The 23,616-nt window shown below is 36.8% G+C and overlaps 2 protein-coding genes across 6 annotated transcripts in view; one reads left to right on the forward strand and one right to left on the reverse strand.

Moving 5' to 3' along the window:
- Positions 1–361: 361 nt before the first annotated feature.
- On the reverse strand, positions 362–2,346 carry LOC122575032 (thioredoxin-like protein 1). Its single transcript, XM_043743374.1, has 4 exons — positions 2,137–2,346; positions 1,470–1,737; positions 756–1,039; positions 362–667 (listed from the first exon to the last, which is right to left on the reverse strand). Exons 1-4 carry the CDS (start codon positions 2,280–2,282, stop codon positions 454–456), a joined length of 912 nt encoding a protein of 303 aa, XP_043599309.1. The 5' UTR covers positions 2,283–2,346; the 3' UTR covers positions 362–453.
- Positions 2,347–17,481: 15,135 nt separating this feature from the next.
- LOC122574640 overlaps positions 17,482–23,616 on the forward strand; it is a 248,895-nt gene continuing 242,760 nt past the window's right edge. For 3 of the 5 annotated variants that reach the window (XM_043742423.1, XM_043742424.1, XM_043742422.1), the window contains exons 1-2: positions 17,483–18,326; positions 21,976–22,144. The gene's annotated coding sequence lies outside the window, so the exon portion shown is untranslated. Of the gene's footprint in view, positions 18,327–21,975; positions 22,145–23,616 lie in introns of all 5 variants that reach the window. The other 2 variants (XM_043742428.1, XM_043742426.1) reach the window with 2 other exon arrangements.

Raw genomic sequence — 23,616 nt, forward strand, 5'->3', positions numbered from 1 at the left:
TATTTCTTAACTTTTATCATTTATTATATTTTTTTATATTTATTATGAGCACAACAATTTTTATTTTTTGCAACTTTGCACTTAATCATTGATTGATTGAGCACGCGTACATGTAAAAATTATTTAAATAGCTTTTTAATAAACAATTATGTATAATCAGAGAAACACGTATCGTAACTATAATGTAATTTATTTTACAGAATCTCTCAATAATTTATTAATAAACAAATAATTTTTGATTTATATGTATGTGTTATTATTCAATGTATATGTATGAGTGTGTGAATTTTCGAATTTTATTATATCATTCCATAATTGGATTGAACTTATATAATATATAAATAAAGAAGAGAAAATTTAGTTCTTTTCAGTATCCTTGGGAAATATAATGGCCATGGAAAATTTATCTGACATAACATAGTCTTTTACAATCCTTCACATGTTAACTGGTTGTTAATGACTCTCCCCTTTTTTTCCATTCACTCTTTTGAATTCTCCCATGTTTGTTGTTGAAATTGGTGAGCCAAATATAGCTAGATGATCGATTCTTGTTGTTTCACCACCACTTTGATTGTCTTTTACAAATATTTGTATATTCTGTACATTTTGAAATTTCACATAACGCAAGGAAATTGGATTACCTTCCTCAATATCCTTTGGTGATAATCTGCACAAAAAAATTTAATATAATTAGAACAGATTTACTGCAATGCTATATAATATAAGCAATGTAAAATCAATGAGGTCAATATTACGTTAAATCTTGGACACTTGTATTAGAATCTGCCATGTCAAAATCAATAGTTCTTGGTTGATTAATGAATAGTTTTATATTTTTTGGTCCCGTATCTTTGGGAGCTTTAATCTTCAAAGAATGCACTTTAACTGCTTGTGAAAATGCAATAGATAGAATCAGCTGTTCATCGCATTCGCTTTCTAAATACCCATTGTCAGAACTTAAGCATTGTAAAAAGTTGTGGTCATCGGATTCATTCAAACATTCACATTGTGCCTTTGTAATGAAACTAGATAGATCCATCTGCAAAAGGTATCCTTTGAGAATTTTTGGAGTATTTATATTTACGTAGTATCATCTCATACTTTCATGTCTGATAAAGTTGGGTACAAACATCCAGGGAAATATATATATACAAATAAGTATTTTTATTAAGAGTAAAAACAACATATTTTGAACATATTGTATATTAATAACAAATTTAACTTTGGAATATGATATTTATAAAATACTAAAAAATTATAAGTACATGCAATTGATGAAGCAATATAATGTATATTACATATTTCAATTGATGGTCTTTTCTTATTAATGAATATGTTATAATAGTGTTAATATCCACTGAAAGAAGGTTACCACAACTTTTTTATTGGTACTTATTCCAGAAGTACAAAACAGCAGCAAGAAATATCATTCCAAAAATATGGTAATAAACATTATCACTATTTCGTACATGTCCAGACACTGGACTCTCAGAATCCTCTGAATCTCCACTGCCATAAAATTGTTGTATTTTTGATTCTAATCCAGCTGGATCAGCTCCTTGACATAAACCCAATTTTGTTTGGTTACGATAAAATATAAATGTGGGCATTGCACTAACTCCTTGCATTGCAGCAGTCTCTGCACACTTGTCTACATCAACCTTAAGAAATACTGCATTTGGGTATTTAATTGATAATTGCTCAAATATTGGTGCAATTCTCTGGCAAGGGCCGCACCTGTAGAATTATAAGATAAGTAGTAAGAGATATTTTCAAATAGTATAATATTTTCGTTTGCATTGGTACTAATCATTATATCAATTACAGAAACATGTAAAATTAAGTATGATTAATTGTAGTTACATTAAAATTCAACAAATTACATTTTGTAAAATATAGGTATTTAAAACGTCGTGCGCATTATTGTTTATTGCTATATCAATGACAATAGACATATAAAAATATTAAACATAACTTTATTGGTAATGTTATAAAATAATAATAATGTTCTAAATATGTATGAGCGTAAAAGGAACGAAAATTTGAAAGTTATAAGTCAGTGTACATAGCAAATATAGAAATTAAGTTCTTCAAGTTTTAGTAACCTTTCATTTGATATAACCCCAAAAAGCTCACCATGTTGCCGTAAAGTCGACTACGACCAATTTTGCACCTGCACTAGCCATTTCCCCATAAAATTGGCCATCGTCATTGATTACACGTACTGCACCCATTGTATTTTTATAGCGATCTAATCCAACATGAATAAAGGAAAAACGCATGAACTCCTATAGAAATATTGAATGACTGGCAGATTAAGCATACAGAACTGAATTTTTGAATACGTTCAATTTTATGGCTAATTCACGTTAAAATATTTCGGGTTCGCGATTGGATGTTCAAGCAAAGACTGTTTACACATGAAGGCGAAGAATCCGAATAGATTGGAAATGCAGCTATATTGTAATACACATCAAAATGCGGCTTCAGGTTAACGCGCCAACTATGGAGAATTTCTGGTAAGTACGACTTTTTATTGAATTTATTGAAATTTGCAAGAATTTGGTGAATGAAAGTAATATTTCATATTGGAAAATCGTTTTTAACAATTTGTAATTATTTCCAACCTAACTTATACGACTTCTGTCAAAAAAGCATCGTATATCTGTTGACTACGTAATTTTCAAATTGCCATATTTCTAAGCCACGTTGAAAATTCAAACGTAATGCGTAGATACGACAATGTTATATCTTTAATTGGTAGATATGATCGATATATGATAATAGAATTTGTTTCACTTTTATTCATGAAATGAATGTATGGAATATATATACTTATGTGTGTATATATATAAGTATATATAAGTGTGTGTATATATATACTTAGAAACATTCTTAAGTACTAAAATACCAATAACGTGTGTAATCTTGGAGTATTAATATTTTATTCGTAGTATCAAATGTTATAATTAATAGTAAACAGTACTTGCTATGCAATGATGAAATATATTACTACCTTCTGCAAATTTGGTCCCTAAATAAATTTTGCATCGGGGGCAATAATGTGCGGTATTTTTATATACATTAGTACAGTATGGTATCATGCACATACTATGGGAATGAAATTTACTCCTTTTTTAAAGGATACTTAATTTAAGAATGCTAAATATTTTTATCTGATATATACTTACCATATGGGAAGCAAAATTACAGCCATAATGTGTGTTACATAAGTATTATAATGATAAATTTTCGTTCTGATGTAACATAAACAATTTGGGCAAGTTGTTTCAAGCGAATATTTATCGAAATCAGTGTGTTCTATGAATAAATGATTAAAATGTAACGATCATTATTTAACTCGTATATATTTTTGCAACCGGAGGTATGTATCAAGAATAGAATTATTTTAATTTACTTTTACTCACCTTGCGTTGTACGAGGAAATTTGCATACATTCGTTCGCTTTCTGCAAATATACTTTATGTTACACTTGAATTTAAAACGACGTTTCTGATCTGATTTGTAGTTATTTAGTGTATACGTTTCCATAGATTTAGTAAATTCATTGGAAGGATAAATATCTTAAAAATAACAGTTTTATATATTTTTAAAAACATTCAAATGTACATTTGAAAGTAGAATATGCAATTTGTACACTTAAGAATGTTTCCGCTCAAGCAGAGCTATTTAGAAGCATCGTTTAAAATGTACACTGTAGTTTCATAGAGATTAATAATTTAGTTTTAATCACATTATAGATAGTACTTAATTAAATGCCTTTGTACACGTACGTAGAGTCGTTTCATGTGGAGATTCTTCAACCATAATTAGACGTTTTTAAATATTTGATTGCTCCCTGATGCGAAAACTTTGTTACTTTAATTAGTTTCTAAGTTAACACTGTAATATATTATTTGTTTGCATCGGAAATTAATTACATCTCAAATATCAATCACTTATTAATGACTTATTTCTCTCAAGTATCTAATTTTTAACCATTCTTCTCTTATATAAATCTTTGGAATCTCTTGTTACTCTTACTATAATTCATATAATTACATAATCCACTAGCAACTTACAACAATTTCTTTCTAGACCATTTTCTTGAAATAGTATGCATTAATTACGATCATATCGTATTTTTGAGTAAACAATTGGTGTGTGACGACGTGAATGCACTAACATATATATTCATTTCGCACAGGAATTTTAACCTTCTAACTATTGCCTGTATTCCATGTCGAATTAAATTATCCGAACAATACTTGGTATTAAATAACGTATTATCAGAATTACGAGCGGTAATTCGATAGAGTCGTTCTTTGAATTTCACGAAGAGGATACGTGGAAATTTGGCTGAAAGGATCGATAAAAGTTTCACTTACGCTCTTTCAATTTCACTCTTCAGCTCGTGACGTTTTATCAAATTTCATCATTTCTATCTCTCATGGTAAGCTAAGTTTTTAGGTGGCTACTTCTGTCCCTATACGTCAGTGTTAGACAGGAAGTCGTGTTATCAATCAGAAGCAGGAAGACGAGATGTCGCAATAGCGCAAAATTCGCATGGGTGCTGTGAATAGGAAAGGAAGCGAGGTTTGAACATAGTCAGGATGGAAAACGATGAAACGGTACTATTGTCTGAGGAACCCGATTATCAAACCAGGGGGTAATGTGGCTTTCAAAGGAAACTTGATACTTGACCTCGTAATAATCAATGCTCGACTCACCCAGCGGTTTAATTTTACTAACACTCATCGAAATTGGCGGCTCCACGAAGCTTATGGAAATCAATTAGGTGGAGAATCGTCGACGATGGAGTAGATCTGTGTCGGTGAAGTTGGAGCTATTTTCTCGCGGTGTCTTGAAAGAGAAAATCCTGATGTGATTAAAAGGTGAAATTTGATTCGATTAGGGGTTCGCTCTTTGTCTACGTCATTATTGATCGATTTCAAAATTCTGAATAATATCCAAATTTAAGTCTGTACTAGCTAACGTAGCTAATCCAGTTAGTTTTATTTCATCTGTGAAAGATTTAACGTAATTTGGAGACAGACCTGAATCTCTATGCAGCATTATTTCCTAACTAATATTATCGATGAATTGACAAGTGGCAGATTGTAAATAATGAAGTAGTTCTTACAATTTTACATGGAATACGATAACCTTGTCAAATTTTGACCACCTTTCAAAGAGTTTTGCGAAACTTATGTAACGTGCATCCAGTGATTGCTCAGATTAAGAAGTACGTACAAGTAAATTATAAGGTATAAGAAAGTAAAAGCTATATTGGTGTATTGAATAGGTAGCGGGATGTGTCGGCGTAGGGGGTATCTAGCTAAGAGAAAAGCATTGTCTGGGGAACGTGAACACTATTTGCTGGTAAAGTAGATTAGGTTGGTATTGATAGAGAGAAAGAGAAAGAGAAAGGGAAAGGTAGTGGCGAAAGGGTGAGTGTGAGAGAGCGAAACTAAGATGGAGAGAGAGAGGACGAACGAAACGAAGGAAGATGATGAGAAGAGAGGGATGAGAGAACGGTTGTGTTCTCAGAGAGAGGCCAATATAGACGCTCGAGATGGGATATAGCAATAGAATTTCGCTTACGAGGTATAACCGCGTTAGACGATGCCCTTTGTTGTATCAGTGCGCAATTGCCTTAAGTTCTGATCTTGTCCGATATTGATGTTCGAGAGACCGGTGAAACCTCCGATAGGATACTAAGAGTTCTATTCGCCTTCGGTCGTTTCCTGACTGTATCCAGTTAGTTACCAACTTCCTCTATTTTTTGATCCTTTTGCAAATTCTCGACAAATCAAATTTCATTTATCTCGGAACGATATTTCGGAGATGCTCGTTGCTTTTATGAAATGGCTTTCCCTGTGAATACTTCGATGGCGAATGGGAAGGGCCGTTACTACGAAGAGTACGCTGGAAATTTGGAAAGCACGCACAAAGTGTCTCTCGTTAATTCACGTCTCATAGCGACAATTCAAATACAATTTTCTATGCGAGTCGTCGAGAAAAAGTTGTAATTGTTGAACCGTTATCCGCGAATTACGTTTTCTTATTACATGTTCATAGAATTCAATTTTATGGAAGTGTGTACAGGAATGGCAATTTCACGGTGCATTTCCTGAATAAGTAGAAACGTAGAATCCCGGAAGTCGGAATGTTGTAATTGAAGTACATTCAAAGTAGAGAATATCGTTACGTTACACGTATACATGGACCTCATGGGAACTCACCTAATTCTCTACTCTTAACTTCATATCGCTTTATCTGGCATTTTAGGTTGAACTAGGAACTAGAATGGAGATGCCTGGCAGTCCGATATTCGACCATAGTGCTGAATTTAATTAGATGTCATTGCAGTAATTTCCATAAATTCTCTCCCTTCGTTTCACTTTATCGATGCTCCTTTTCTTTCTCCTTTGCGCATACGGACACGAATTTCTTGCAGATTGGGATAAAAACAGCTGTAAAGAAATGCCGCTTAAGCGCGATGATAATCGTTTCATCAAATTTTCAATTTCATATATACCAGCCTTGGTGATGTATAATTTTTCCCTGAATACGCGTTGCATTATCTATATTACTGATCAAAAAAGTTTAGAAATGGCACGAGCTGTGCGCATTACGTTATTCATAATATACGACATCGTATATTTAAATTGTAGGAATATGCTCAACGCAGATGTTCTTGTTCGAAAAGTAGATACGGTATTCGCGCGGAAATTGTTGTAGCCGCGAACGTGAGCATTCTTAAATGTTGCATAGAGCGTTTCGCCTGCAGACACGAAAGCCGATATGGCAGAATAAACAAGGAGAACGAACAACGTTGTTTTATACGCTATTGGCGATTCGTGGTTGAAACGCGCCTCTATGCTGTACAACCGTGTTGTGGGCGTAATTTAATAATGAATACGTATGCGCACGTGAAGTGGTACCTGCTGATATGTAGGTACGTAACATCTGGCGGCCTATGAAATGCAGGACTGAGCAGTCTGCAGTTGAACGTTACGACCGGCAAGAGTTATGAGCCTCAACTCAATCTCCGACTACCCCTGCCTCGATATAATTGCGATACTAAAATCCGTACAACTTTGAAAACACATAAATTTCTCTCTCCCTTATCCTCGATTTCAAATGACTCAAAACACCGTACTTAATGATTGCTTTCCTACAAGAAAATAATTGCTACACTTACGAATTAATTGTTCTCTTTTGTTTTCCGCTATTTGCAAGTTGGAAATTTATTCTGTGAACGAAGGTAACTTCGAAACAAACTGCGAAATTTGGAATAATTTTCGGCTAAGAGGTGGACAAAATCTGCAGTTTCTTCTTGCGTCGATGTTGAAAGAAGCGAAAGAGGTTAAAAGTGTAAAAGCTAGGGTAGCTAGAAAAACAGGTATTTTTGTATATATTTCTTTTTGATGAAACTGTCGTGTGTCTTAAACATCATTGAAGTCATTCGTATTAATCACCTCGAAGAGAGCCGCGCGTTGAATACAAATTTTAGCTCATTCGGTTTTGGTTTCTTCAATTGATCAAAGATTTATTCAAAGAAGACAAACTTTTTTTCTGCAGTTTCAAAGAGTTCAATGTTCGCACGTCGACATATTTTTAAATCTCAGTCCCGTATTCAATGATTAATTAAACAGTCAAACGAACGAACAGGTGAATGACTCCACTTATCCGGGAGAAAGGTAAATTTAGTACGTAGTAAATTTGGCGTGTATACATATATCAATGGGCGGACTTCTGCCATTTGCCGGATGAAAAAGAAGTTTCCACGAGCGATACCGTTCGTATAAAAATCTCTGCGTTAGCAATGCTCTTCTCATCGAGCCTGTCGACTTTTCAAAAAGACTTTCGCGTTTCGACTATTTTCTCCTTCTCATGAAACGAATTTCACGTTTCCTCGGGCGAATTCTTTTGTGTTGTATTTTAAACTGATTTATATTTCATCGAAATACAATCCACCTGCGTATAATTAGGGACTGCTGATGTCGTTGCGATACGGTAAAATTAAATTTTGAATATCGATGCGAATTTCGTGAAACAATAGAGTTTTAAATTATTATTTCGCATGTATTTTGATTATATATTTTATGCTTCATAAATATAAAATAATTTTAATGTTGATAATATGACGTATAATTAACAATAATGTAATTGAATAATAAAGTAGTTCGGTCTTTTTTTCTCGTAAATATTATTCAAAATTACATCACGAATATTGTAATTATAAGCTAATTAGAGTGATTTACTTCTTTATTTAGGTTCATAATATTCTATTAGTTTTTATTGTTGTACAGTTGTATCATAGTTGAAGATTCTAATTTTGTATTTGCAATTGAATTGAAATATTAATGTCTGTATGCTCAATTCAATGGGAACTCGTTATTAGAATATTAAATTAATAATGACACTAGCACTGGCATAAATATTAAGGGAGCATAATAATATATTGTATAATCTCAAAAATTGATTAGGAGACGAACACGTTCTAGAATTTATATGAAACTATTCGTTTTATTACCAAATGAATATTAATGGATTTTATAAATTTCGCAATGGAACATTTCGCCTTGTTGCTGTAAATGTAGGACATATGATCAAATATCAACTATTTTTAGTATTTAGAACGTCATTTGCAATAGCACTGAGGGTACTATCGATTATCAATCATCCAATTATTGGCAATTTTCATGGAACACATCAATGATTACTGGAACGATGATATGACTTGATGATCGCAGTCAGGGGTTAACTATCCAGGAAAGTGTGAGATGTATCGATGGGCTGGAAGAACGAGCTCCCTTTCTCGTAGCACGCAATCCTTTATTACTCGCTGGATTAATTGATATTGATGTGACATTCCTTTCAAGATAACTGATCGATATTAATGTGCCGCACCTTACCGAGGAAGTGGCGATTAAGGTGGCAAGATACCTAATTTGAAATCATTCAGAGACGTTTAAATTCTTATGAAAGGGTAAACATTTAATATTTTTCTAAAGCTTGTGCGATAAATAACAAGGAAAGTATTATAAATCTACGATATCTATCGTAGTCAGGAGATATATTCTTTTTTTTTCTGTAAAGAAAGTAAAATTTCTCAGTGTACTATTTGACAAACGTACTACGTTGGAGCAAATACCGTAATATCGACGATAAACGCATACTTATACATTGTGAAACAGCGTTCTTCTTGAACGTGATCCATATTTTAACCGCCTATACACTTGCACGACTTATTCGAGGAACAGAGGACCGCGATGAGCCGGAAAAAAAGAAATTCTAGACGTTTGCACAGATGATAAATCTACGGCACGTACAAGCGTGTCGGGCCCCAACAGCAAAATCGTAAAAGATATCATGCACCGCGCTATGTGTGGAGCTACGAAATTAAAGTTGACTTAAGGAAGAGCGATGCGCTCGGTGGGTTAAAGAGGTTCGCAGCTTCCGCAAATTAGTTTACGTCCGACGGTTGAACGAATAGGGATTAAAGCTAAATGTATTATTAGGGAAAACTGTGAAAATCAAAAGAAACCGAAGACAAAGAAGGTTAATCCGCTAGGCGAGGCCACCACTCATCTTGGCCTAGCTGCTTTCCTGGTTGGTTAAGCTGCTCGACCAACCGACCATTTATCAAAAACGCATAACACCTATGCAAGAAAAATCGACAATGTTTTAGCTGTAGCAAGTGGAGGAAGGTTGGCCTGCTTATGACACGGGAGATGGATGTACGAACCGAAACCTTGTACATTCTACAGGACGGCAAGAACATTATGTATTATACGCTCCCTCGCGCCGTACGGCGTACGCCAACGTTGTGTACTTGCCGATAGAATTCTCTGTGACGAGAGGATAGAGACTTTAAAGTGCAAAATCGTTTAAGGCTGATATACACGTTTCCCGACCAGAAAAACTACATGTCTTCTCGTATCCTGTGTGTTCTCGACATGACTTTCCGCTCGATAGTCGATGAGCGATCTACTATTTCTACTATCCCTTTCGATAGACAAACTAAGGTTTGCGAGTTCATAGAAATATTACTAATGAAAATTCATTTTTTCTTCTTTCTCTCTTTTGTTTTTCTTTTTTTTTTTACCAACGGGTTGCTGCTATTTTTAACGATCGGAAATAAGCAATTCGCGTGTGTATCTTTTATCGAAGGAAAGAAGCGTTGGTCATGCGTTAATCCAAGTAGAGATCAATGAAAGTAAGAACTATTTGTGACCAAAGGAATTATCAGACCAGAACGGTAGATTAAACGCAGCGGGATTATAGGTTGGGCGTGGCGAACATTTAAAGCCGACTTAAACGCATCGGAGTATAGGAAGCCTAATAAAATGCACCCACATACTGATGGATCGCAATACCGGCATTAGTAGCTGGTAGTAAAGGTTAATGTTGATTGCACGGAGTTTCGGAGCGGCCCGTAAAAATTCTGATTAACCTACCAGACGTGACAGTATGCTCTTCCCGCCCTTAAGTGCTTAGCTTGATAAAAAAACGCTCTTGTAAAGAGCGAAATATAAAATGCACAACGTTGCGACCGGTGCGGCAGCACGCGTTTACGTACAGCGACATTAAAAAATGCACGGGGAATAGAAATTCTGATCTGTCCGCCGGTTTATTTAATTAATAAATAAGAGAAATTGCACGGGATGAAATGGGATCGTTAAAGCAGAATCGATAAAGTTCAACACCTTAGGTCTCCTTTAATGAAACGAAATTTATCGTTGTATTAACTCTTCAGACTTGAAATACTTCTTGACACGGGAACTTGTTCTGAATAATTTTTCTCTTTTGACAGACGCGATATCGATCTATGTAATGTATGTCTATTAATCTTTCATCCTGAACTCTTCGTTTTATCGATCGGCTTAATGTTTATTTGCTCTTGTCCATCAGCAAAAATAGGCAGATACTTTTTAGTTGCCCGTACATTCTTTCGTTTTGTATGGCAGACTATGAGCATAAATCACCGAGATCTGGTTTGCTAATCCCGATTAGAACATTGCACGATGTATAAATCACAGGGGTTTCATTTATGCTTGTTGATAACGCCACAAGGTAGACTGCGTCACTGAGAGTAATCCTCCTTCTCCTAATCTGTAACCTTGTTAAGATAATTTGATAAGGGTCAATCGTCTCCCTCTGTAAATCTTTAACATTCCGTGTTCCGATAACTTTGAGGAACTTCCATTAATTCCTCTAACGACGTGTAAAACCGCGTTTTAACATTTCGGAATAGATACGTTAAAATTATAATTCAACGTCTGTTTGATAATCGATCTCGACGACGGAATTCGCACGTATGAAAATAAAACTCCCTAATTAGAAAAATACTGCGTAGCTTTACGATGGCGACATCAGGTGTTGAGTGGAAAAAAGAAGAAGTAGAACTGGCGGAGGAAAGGAAACGAAGAAGCATGGTCGTGCAACTATGGAGGAAAACTACTCCTCAACCGTGAGCCGTAATTTTGACCTTTCAGGAACATCTGCGTGGCATCTGTACGAACGAGTCGCAGTTACCTGCAATTGACAAATTTCCAATGGGCTACTTCGTGGCATCCGCCTTCACAACAATTAGTCGTGATGAAGTTTGGAAACACTTGGTGTGTGACACTGATCGCAACTTAACGAAGCAAACACGAACTCTTAGGTGTACCTAATGTTTAACGTGGTCAAAGAACTTTCGTTGGAGGAGTAGCGGTGACCGTAAAATTAAGATCGAGTTGCTACAGAGTGTGATCGACGTTTGATACTCAGTTCCCCTTGTGGTAGCAAACTTATTGCAAATCTTATGTTTAATGCTTCATTTTCTTCCGCTTCATATTGATCGATACAATAATACCGTCACGTTTGAGTGCTTGTTTTTCAAACAGGTAAACGAAGTGCAATAATTAAGTTGAAATTAACAGGAAACAAAGAAAATCTTGTAGATACATAAGTATATACTATACCTTGGTCTATCGGAGATGATTTTGTCTTGCTTAATTAACCTTTCCGGAGGCTCGATAGCGCCGAGAAAATCTTGGACGAAAATTTCACAGATGCGCAGAATTGTTTCCAGGTTTGCGCTGACGCTATTTTCATCCGCGTAACTACCTGGCGGATTATTCACGCGGCTGTAATGTAATCCAGCTCGTACAGGCAGTCCGGTAGTTTGGGTTAGGAATTGGCGGTAGTTTCTACGCGAAATAGCAGCTCTATTCTTCAGTCTGCGGTTACGTAGTGTGAATATCTTGTGGATAGATACCTGCGACCGTGTAATCCTGGCTCGATCTAGAGAGCCAGTAATTTGGATTAGCTATTGACGTTGCATATATCACCTGCCAATTCAAGGTGTTCACGCGTCGTGTGGTGTTAACCAACGTTTCCAACGGACCAGCTGATAATCACATATAAATGTAAACGATCTTTGCTTTCTGCGAGGTGTTTGTAAGACAGCTTCTAGCTTAAGATAACTAAATTATATATATATTTATATATTATATAAATTATATAAATAAATGGAAGTAATAAACAGGTATCTATAGCTGGGATGTTTAATTTTACGCCAATTCTTACAATATTTCACTTTATTTTATTTGCTATATTCGTTTTCGATTAACGAATCGATAAATCCAACAGCTAGTAAATTTCTAAAAAATTTCATCATGGATATTTCATGTAGTTAAAAAGTCCGATGTCTATATTAGTCAGCTAAATATACCGGTTTCATCGTTTCGATAAAATGAAAAATTTGTGCAGGTATATCGATTACGGATACATATCTATACAATGGTCAGTGCGGAAGAATTCAATTCAGCTCAAGTTCGCGATGGCATTTGTTTTGCCGTTTTACTTGGTACGACGGAGACTTCCTAATCTTCTAAACGACATACCAGACGTACATGTACAGAGAACTTGCACATAGAAAACCGAATAGCCGAATGTGGGTGCGGCTGGTCTCTAACACTCAAATTGCAATCGATTATCCGAACATGAAATTCCAAAATAAACAGAGTGCCATTCCAGGATATGTCCGATGACTTCTTGGTTCCATTAAGAAGCTATTTGCATTTCTCTTAAATTCCAATATGCAATAATTATAGAATGACCTGCGATGACACTATCGAATAATTCAAATTAGATGCCCCGGTACGTAAAGCATCCGCTTATTCGGAAAATGGCAGCTCTAACGTTCCTTCGGTCCAAGGGAACGTTGGTGCTGCGGTTCTGGGAAACAACTTAGTCTTTAGAAAACTCTGGGCTGAAGAAAATTCAAATTTCAGGAAACTCGAGCTTACAGAGCTGAACGTACGTACGATAGACCGTGATATACGCATCGTGACGTCGTATTGGAAAATTGTATTGTATGGAAAACATGGAATGTGCATCAGGTTTAATAGACAGATGCGTTATTTACAATGCGAAGAAAATGGTTGTGAAAGCGAGATGTAGCAGTTAACAAAGTTTCCAATAACAGGATAAACAATCATTCGTTCGCAAAACTACATGTTCAATGCGCATCCAACTTTCTAATTCTTCGAAGCGCTCAACAGAGACGCGTAGTTAGAACAAAAGCATTCATTACTGTTACACGCTAGTTTTGCTTCCTCGCTCTGTGTATATTGATCGGTTTCGCACCCATATAAGTTCTTCCGCACAATCAGTTGATTGCGCCAAGTTCGAGAACCTGTGTACTACCACATCCCCTTTTCATCGTGCTCCTACGTGTGCGTCTAACTGACTCTTCTTTGTCGAGTGCATCGTGCCCGCAGGTGCAATTCGCGTTTTCCGCTCGATGTATTGCGCTGCATTAACGAGTACGACTCATTTACAAATCGCACTCTTGGGAGCCGGAGGATGTTACTCCATTTTACCGAGTTATTTTTTTAGATAATTCGCTTGTAGATTTTATCTGTCTGGAACGTATGCATTAGGCAGTGTTAACCCTCCGAGACGATTAGTGAAGAATCGTGCGATTTCGTGTTCCTGTAAAAATCTTTCTCTTTCCTTGGACCTGATCTTTTACTTGCAAGTATATTTGCATAATAAAATAATAATAAATACCAAAAATGATAATTGTGTTTCCAACGATGCCGTCGACTACAATCGACTTGAATATTTACAACCTTCGACTGTATACGACGTGTAGATAGAAATTACGGTAGGCGGTATTAGATATACTTACCTGGTTGTCGAAAATAAAAAGTTTCGATGCATCGATTCCCTAAAAGCCGATACGCAAATGCCTCTACATTGATAGATACGATCATTCTCTGTTCAATCCTACTCGTTAATTATACATACGAACGATTGGTATTCTCAATTATTGGTATTCTCACAAGCCATTATTCTCAATTCCCGCGTTCGCGTTAATCTAGACAGGAAAAGCACGAAGGCGTGCGTCCAACGGATGTATCCATGAAGGCAGTATCGGGTAACGTAGCAACAATAATAATTATCACGGAGAAGTTTCCTATCCAGCGCGTCTCGCCGCGCCTTTGTGAGCTGCTGGACGTTTAGCAGTGTTCCAACGTGTGTGCAAGGTTGGCACTGTTGGTATGGGGATGGTCGCAGTGAAGGTGGTAGGAGAGCTCGGGTGAATGGCTGAGCGGGCCCTGGTGTGAGAGAGAAATTCCCAGGAGGAACATAAAGCCGTGGACAGCCGCACCGACGCGACGCCACCCTCTTTCCGGTGGCATCCTGACGCGGAGCTTGCGCTACCGCGTTTACGTGCTCCGTCACAGTGCTCGGTTACAGTGACGACGCACCACGGTGACATGCAACGACGCCGAGGAAGTCGACGCGAGACGCGTCATACGAGCAACTGTTGCATCCGCGTACTCTCTCAATTCCGAGTACCGACACTCTTTTTACTTGCCTCATCTCTCGCCATGCCAAGAAAAATTGCTGCGGAATCGCCGAGGGATATTCGCCGGTTAAACGATGCTAATGTAATAACGTGTCGCAGCTCGATTCCGCGTCGTATGCGCTCGTAAGGATACGATAGCAAGTATCCTCGAAGAGAACGTCCGACAGAGGATACCGGTAATTGGGAATAAAATGCTCGTTTCGAAGGGCTTTCGGGGGAAATTTGCTGGAAAAGTTGAAACAAATTGGACCAAGTCTAGATCTTTGTGTAATTGTCTACGTTGATGGAATTTAAGCAATATGCTTTAAAGTATACCTTAGGCAGATTAATGCAAATAATGAATTGAAAAATCGAGAAACAGTGTCAAATGATTTTTCAGCGCATTATACAATATTATCGATAAGCAGAGTAGGTACTTAAACGATTGACATTCGATAGAATAACAACGCGAAAGTGTGTCTGAAACGTACAACGAACCATATACATGTTGTTTCTGCGCGTGTATACAGTAATTCGTGATACATAATATAGAATGAGAGGTATATAACGCCATTTGCGAATCGTTTTGCATCGTGATAAATTTCCCCCCGCTTAAGAACGGTGGAATGTTAATGCAATCCGAAAATAGTATACGCGATGTTACCGTGTCGTCATAAATATTTTAATAACGACTGTTGATACTCATTAATCGCGAATGCGTCTCTGGCGTAGCGAAATCACGGATTTAAATAAAGCTTTGTGCATTATTTAGTAATTTATTATTTCGCGTTGCGTTATAACTGCGTGTACAGAAACATGGATATACGTATCGCAGTTCGTTTTGTTTCGCCCTTTTACACTTGGTATCCGTCAATTTTATGCGTCATTTTCAGCTTTACCACGCGGTAATAAAAATGTTTGAACAGCATAAAGCCGCACTTGTGTACGATGACGAGTTCCGTGAAGAAGTCGTCGCTGCCAGTGTTTCCAGCATTTTTAGAGTACTCCCCTCCTCGCCCCTCCGCATAAATGTAGAAAATGAACAACTGTTGCACCCGTCCGTCCATTTTTCCGTACGTGATACCGAAAATCAAACACTCTCTTTCGCTGCTTTGTCTTTCATCTCTTTACGAGGCAGAGTTGTGGCCAAGGACGTGTGTTACGACGCGACGTCAACGTCCTCGACATGCACGCTATTTGACACTGACATTATCGACGAAACAATTGTTTCCCATTCGATTCCTCACGCTATTCGAAAGCAAGAGGAATTATGGAGGAAGGAACAAAAGCCTGTTAAAACGTTCGGTACTACGGTTGACGTATTCAACGATTTTTATCTTCTTATTAATTAAATCAATTATATTTTGCGTCATTTTCATTTAGAAAGTTTAAACCGAATGTTTTCTTTTTCTCCTTTCATTATTCATAGGGTAATTTTATTTTCGCCATAAAAAGGAAGAACCTAATTACATCGTATGAATTTTTGTATTAAAACGCTTGAAAAGTTTCTCTTTAGAAAATTCTCTGTGGCAATTGCCAGTACATAAGCAATCCGTATACGTAGGAAAATTCCGCGTCATTCTTGTAACTTCTAAAAGATTCACAACTGTTGTGCTCATTCTCCGTTTACTTCTGTACCAGTTTCGTGCTAGTGCGTTCGTATTTTCTTCGTGCCCAGCTTTCTTCTTTCGAAAAAGGTAGCTTTGCAACATCAGTTCTGCGGCAGTTTTTCTGGATTATTCTACCAGTGACCTTTCTACCGAGTTTTTCAAAAAGTTTGCTACATTTCGTGCAGTAACATCGTAACATTCCGTTATATGTATATTATTTTTCAACGATTTTACCGCAATACCCTTTTAACGTAGAATAATGAAAGAACATATAAACGAAATACGTGTGTCTACTGAAAAGAATGACGCAAACGTAAACTGCACATTGCATTTATACATCGTTGCGTTTGCTCACGACCTGAAAATGTTGTCTTTTACAAATCATCCATCATTTCTCCCTAACATTCTTCTCTACTTGCAATCGGTAGGGAAATGTGATGTTTTCGGTTGCATAAATCACTCTGTATAAAACATTCTTCAAACATAAACTTTCTAAATATCGTTTGAAAAAGTAGTGCATGTAAATGAAACGCCTGTGAGGATCCAGTCACACCTGAGATCTCTTCTTTTCTTTTTTTCTTTTTTACCCTGCGACGCAACGTTGAAGTAGCAATTGACGACGAAGTCGAGCATAAAAAAGGAACTTTTCTTAGGATGTTGCCGGTTATGTAGTATGCCAGGAGATTCACAACTGTTGCATTCGTCTTTGTTCATTTTCCTACCCTTGTTTCGCGTTCTTCTACCCCCGTCTCGTTCTTCACCCTCTGCGAAAAATACCATAAAGAGGAGAGCACGCGTCGTGCTAGCGAACGAGAGAGAAAGAGAGGGGAGAAAGGGAACATCCCGACGTCGTGCGTCGCGGTGGACAGACCGTGCGCGTCGAAGAATCACAAGAAAAGGCGAGGGGCGGAAAGCTACGCAAACGAAACGGCACGAACGACCGTGAGCGCCCTCGACGAGCGGTGTCGGGACGTTGAGCGTCGCGGCGCGCCGTGAAAACCGAGGGACGACGGCGTTCGAGTCAGTCTGCGTCCGCCAGTCGTCGCGACGTCCTCGCATCGCTGTGACTTGCGCCGATTCTTCGTTCATACGTGAATATCGCATATAACGAGGGACCGACGTCAACGGCCAAAGTCTTTGCAGGATATTCTGTCTGTAAATTCGATACCATTGAACCAGAGTTATATTCGATACGAACATATATCGAATATATTTTTCGGAGGATCCGATCTCACGATTCAAAAAGAAAAAAGAAAAGGAAAAAAAGCAGGAGCGACTAATAATTTTGCTTTGGAACTCGTTTCTCCGAGGATAGACTTTCGTGCAAAGAGAGGTGGTTGGATGTACTTTTAAAAAATATATTCGAGCAGAAGACAGGACTGTCCGGAACAGTCGCGAACATCGCGATTATTCGCGATTCGTCGTAAAGTGCCACGAGGACACTGATCGAATTATCACGAGCGTAATTAATCGATATACGACGGAAGAGTGTTTTCACGGGGGTTGTTCCCCTGGCGGATCCTCCGCTTCAATCGTAGAACACCGTTGATTCGCCATTCAATCTTGGTTACCTTGTGCTAGTATTTCGTTCTTTGCCCCTGTTTCACCCCTTTTTTCGCACCTGTGTACCTATGCCAGCCGCTGATTTGTCACTACACTAGGTGAGAGTGAGATCAATCGAGAAGGAAAAGAACCGAAGGAGAAAAATAGAAAACTCGAGTCTACTCGTGGACCTCTTTTCGATTTTTCTCTTTTATTTCTCGCCACTCTCTTGAATCACGAACGAGTTTCTGTGCGCGCCGCTGGATGGATCGTCAACTTTGATACTCAACTCGATATTTGTCGGCAATCATCGTTCGGTAAGTAACTTGAAAAGTCAGACATTCGCATACCTCGTGTGAACGCTGAGTCGCGTTGCGATTCATTAACCTGGATTAGCGTTTAACTTGATTTTACCCAGATTTTTATTCTAAAGTCTTTCGTTGTTTCTAGAATTATTTAAGCTATTGATTATTCCCCGTTTCTGTTTCTACGAAGACTTGAAATATTTACAATATTTACAAAAGGTCATTTTGGTTACATCTATATCCTAATATTATAGTAACATTTTTTGCAGTGAAGCTGCCTGAAACCAAATGTTATATTTTGAAGTGAATATTATCAATGCAAATCTATTTATACGTTAATTTCCACCCTCCATCGGTGAAAACAAAACCAAATAACAATTTGCACATTATTGACGCATATCGCCAAAGCAGCGTCAGTGCAGTGTAGGCGGTTAAAGAATTTGTTTTCACGATTTGGATTTTCGTTTTTCTTGTTTTCATATATTTCGTGTGGGAAATATTTAGATGTGAAATGCTTTTTAATCGCCCTCGCGTTATACAAGAATCGTTTCGATTTCCCGAATATTTCAATCCCATTTGTTCGTTCGTCCGTGTATCGGCATATTGCTCTGCTGCGATGCACGATTAAAAGAATAGACTCTTACCGTTGAAAATGCGAGAATTGTGTCGTCGTTCCTTGAAAATCTCGGCGGTAGTTAACGGGTGATCGTTACAGGAGAATAACTAGTGTTGGATTAATTTTCACACAGGCACGCGGTATGCTACTGGATTCAAACAATTGTAATTAAATTCTTTGGATGCTAATCACCGCAAGCACTTGTGTCTCGTGCAAATGATATTTAAATTAGTACGCGGCCTGTATATTAATCGTACCAAACAGAGTACATTTTCGTGACGATCGTGCTACTTCCGCAACGTTGTTAACTGATCCTGCAACGGTAATAAATATTTTTCCGTAATTTACATTCTCCGTTTTTTCTTTCGTCGCTCTTGAATATGTTTAGCAACCGGGTGGCGCGTTGTTGATACTTAACACGGTTCCCGTGAAAGAAAGAAAGGGGTTCATAAAAATGCACCACGATCTATTGTCCGTGTCTGTTATCATGATAACAACGCGTTGTTCTAGAATAATAAATCTTCGAAATTTTCTCGCAGCACGCGCTATATAAAAGGTACATAATCTGTGATTTTTGTGAATGGGATGTTTAGAAATTCGTATCGCGACGAGGAGCAGGATAGTTTTTATAAATATGAGGACACTAAAAACGAAGATAGCAAAAGTGGATAGTGAGTAAATTTTATTCATATACAATATGACTTGCGATATGTGGTGCTGGGAAATATCGAATGTATTGATAAGCGGATTTAATGAAACGGAAAACCCGAGCGGAAGATCGAAGAGTTCGTTACATGGAAGGATCTCCTTGACGTAAATATAAAATCGTGGCTACGATATAGCAAATAAAAAGATCAATGGGAAAAATAATTGCGAATAAGCGTAACATATGGTCGTTTAATTTCTTTGTATCAATGAAAAATTATTATTTCACGTTTCTTTATCGTTGTGTTTATTCCTTCCTTCACCCGACCTGTGCATTCAAACGTTTCATTTCCTCGTTGCTTCTATGCGGAGCAATCTTTTCCTTTTTAATTTTCGATGAGTCGAAGTATTTCGAAATGAAGCTGCAACCGATAAAGTATTTTAAAGGTATGAAGAGTGCACGCTGGTGAAACTTGTCTGCCATACTTTTGTAATAATTTAATCTTTTTTCGCTTCGTCATATGATGGTTTCTCTTTTGCAATAACTGTCCAAGTATTTGAAGGACAGCTCATGGAAAGGAAAAATGAAGATGTTGAAATTAACGATATTACGTCAAAGTATCTTTGCATAAAAATTTAGTAATTAGTTTGATTAATTTTTCTCGTCTGTTGCTTTATTTCATATGCATAGAGGGTGTTCTGTAGCTGGTGGTAAAATTAGAGGGTGATCAACGATATATTTCGATAAAATTATAGCTATCGAGCAAAATTGAGGTCTAAGTCGAAACGTAATTAAGCGAATACGTGCCAAGCAAATATTTAAAGTCGAATTTCGCGGAAATTGGGCCTCGTATGAGAAAATGTTACTCCAAATATTCGTTTCCTTTCTTTATCTCCCGGTTGTATCGTCGATTTCACCCACTGCGTCTATACACATTATAATTTTAGTAGATGTTTGCAAATAAATCCGAATAACAAGAGTGGCTTCGTTACGGTTTTATAAACGCGCGCGAAGTTTTATGGAGATTGGTTCGCTTGTTTTGAATTCCTTCCTGCAACAGAGTGCAGACTCTAAATAGACAGGAGGTGAGAAAGTTTCTAAATGATATCTACCTTGTAAGTTCATAACGAAGAGGGTTTCTACCCTCAATCATAACTTACAAGTTATCGGGAAAAGCAAAGGAGTTTTGTAGCCTGTTCAGGATTACAGCGGTGCCAGGCCTTCAGGAGGCCGTCCTACTACTTTTATTTTCTTATCTCTTACATCTCCTTATCAATTTTTTATGAGATTGCTTGATTCTAATTGTTAGACGTAATTTCGTGACGAAGTTACTTATTGCAGTAATAAGGAGTCATGAATTATTAATACTATCGACAACGTCTTAATCGTTTATAAATTCAGGGAAACAATATAAATTATTAATAGAGGATACGATAAGGAAGAAGACGAGAGAAAACCTTCGGTATGGTAAACGAGGGAATGTTACGAATAGCTAAAAAAATTGCTGGAAAAACATTGAACCGAAATAGATACCGTTGTCAATATTTAACATTTTCTTCATTGCATCGATATATGAATGTGATGTGACAAAAAAAAAAAAAAAAAAAAATCAAAACGTAGTGTAATAATCCTTCTATTATACGTATTGTACAGATTATCTCTTATTTTAAATTGGCTTAATAATGGAACGAAAACATCGATATCGATAACTATACGCGAATATATTAAGCTGAATAGTACTCGAAATTTATGCATCCATTGCGGAAACACATTAGATTAATCACTTATTAATGTATAACAAATATTCCACATATATTCCCCTCAAGGAGAGGAATGTATACGATCCCCGTTGCGTGAAATATAGTAGATACTGTTGCACTAACGCCCAACAGACTGAATTGGTTTTCAACGCGTTCAATGCATATTACCCTAATAGATAATTTATCTCCTTAATTACTGATTTATACATGTGACATCAAAGCATAATTAATTAAATAATCATTCGTAGGCAAATTGAAAAATTCCGTGATGCTTACCATCTCCTGTGTTACGTTATACGATCATTCATTGCGTCGAACGTTTGAAACTTTCTTCGATGAATGTAAAAATTCGCAGTAGAGAAATTCAAAAGAACGAAAGCTTGCTCGGCTATGTGTGAACGACTCGAATGTTTCTTTGTAGCCACCGAGCACATTACGCAGTAACGTAAAGGACAAAAAATCAACAAAAACAAATTTACTATATTTTTCACGTGTAGCTTTTATATAGGAGAGCGCGTTTGTAAACAAAGCAGCTCGGTTTCTAAATATCGTGCACGTAGTATTTGAGGAATCGAGCTTGTCGACATGAAACGTGTTGGATTGTAAACAGTCGACATTTTCTGTTTCATTCGGCTGTAGACGCTGGAGCATGGTTGGGCACGTAGCTGGAGCGCGTAGAGAAAAGTGACGGGCGACGTAGTACATATGTTAGTGTGAAAGTGAGCTGAAACGAGCGAGGAAAAGTGCAAGCTGGCAAGCCTACGGACTTCTCTTTCGATCTTCGACATCCTGTTCGTCTGAGAAAAATGTAAGTTAATAAAAAAACGTTTATATCACTGCGTGTCGGATGAAAATGTTAACACCTTTTCCAGTAATCGGATAAGGAATCGGAATTATCTATCTTTTGCGATCAATTTAAGCTTCGATGGTGTTTATCGAAGTGAAAATTACGATCGAAAGGTGTTAACACACTGTCTGAAGCGATGTTTCTTGCGTTTGAACGTAACGAAGCACTTGTCGTTATCTTTTCTACTAATCGATTGTAGTAATTCCTTAAATAAATAGCTCATAAATTAGCTAAATATTATTCTTGCTAGCAACCTGGAAGGATTTGCATTAGCTAGTTTAATTAGGAGGGTGTAGAGTGTATATTCGAGAACTTTTAATTAGAATAAGTTCGGTAATTTCTAAATTCCATGTACTATATTTATTTCGGTATTTGTTTTGAATAATCTATGCAACATACATAGATATACGCATTGACAAGAATAAAATTGGTATCGTAGCATTTCTAAAAAATTTCGTGTACGCTCAGCACCTCGTATATGTTACATAGACGCGATTCTTTGAAGTCTTGTTTTCTCTGGAATCAATTGACGTATCGGATTGAAAGAAAACATGCAGGGTGGCCTAAACATTAGCCATCACGATTTTTCAGGCGCTTCCGATAGCCAGGCAAAAGAATGTTTCGAATAAAAATTGATCAGCTTCCAATCGATTACAAATTGCAATATTATGAATTTCGAAAAAGGTTTTATTTCGACGAAGAGTTAAGGTTGACTCTATTTTTTGTAACGGAACGGTACATTTTTTAATTGCCTACAAAGTAATATTAAACAAAAGTGATTAGTTTGAAAGATATTTTAACTTTGATGTTGCGAAATTTATCGCATGAAAAACAAGGAAAACATAAAAACAGAAGTTCCATGGCATTTTTCTTCTCTTTCATATGATAAGTTTTACAATATTAAAGTTGAAATATTTTTTTAATTAATCATTATACGATCCAAGTACCTCAATACCATTTTATAGAGAATTAAAAAAATGCATCGAATGGAGTATAAAAAAATACATTGTTCCATTTAAAATAATAAAGGTAACTTTAACTTCTGATCGAAGTAAAACTTTCTGTCAAATTCATAATATTGCTATTCGTGTTCGATTGAAAGTTGATAAACTTTTGTTCGAGACACTTTTTTGTCCGGTTATCGCAAGTGCCTGAGAAATCGTGCGGACTGATCTTTAGACTACCCTGTATATTTGTCAAGGGAATATCTTTCTCTGTGCTCGGAATGTATTTGCCCCAAATTTTTCAGATCGTTACTGCATTCTACTAGATTGTCGGAAAAGTTTCTTTCGTTTTATGAGGAAATAATAGACGCGCAACGTTTTTTGTTTTATATTATTTTGTCGAATTACGTACGATCCATTTTGTTCTGTTGAGATAAACATCGCGACATTTCACAGACTTGGTTTCACGTTTGTATGAAGGTGCGCTAT

Source organism: Bombus pyrosoma, linkage group LG14 (assembly GCF_014825855.1).
Source record: "Bombus pyrosoma isolate SC7728 linkage group LG14, ASM1482585v1, whole genome shotgun sequence".
NCBI classification, from domain to species: Eukaryota; Metazoa; Arthropoda; class Insecta; order Hymenoptera; family Apidae; genus Bombus; species Bombus pyrosoma.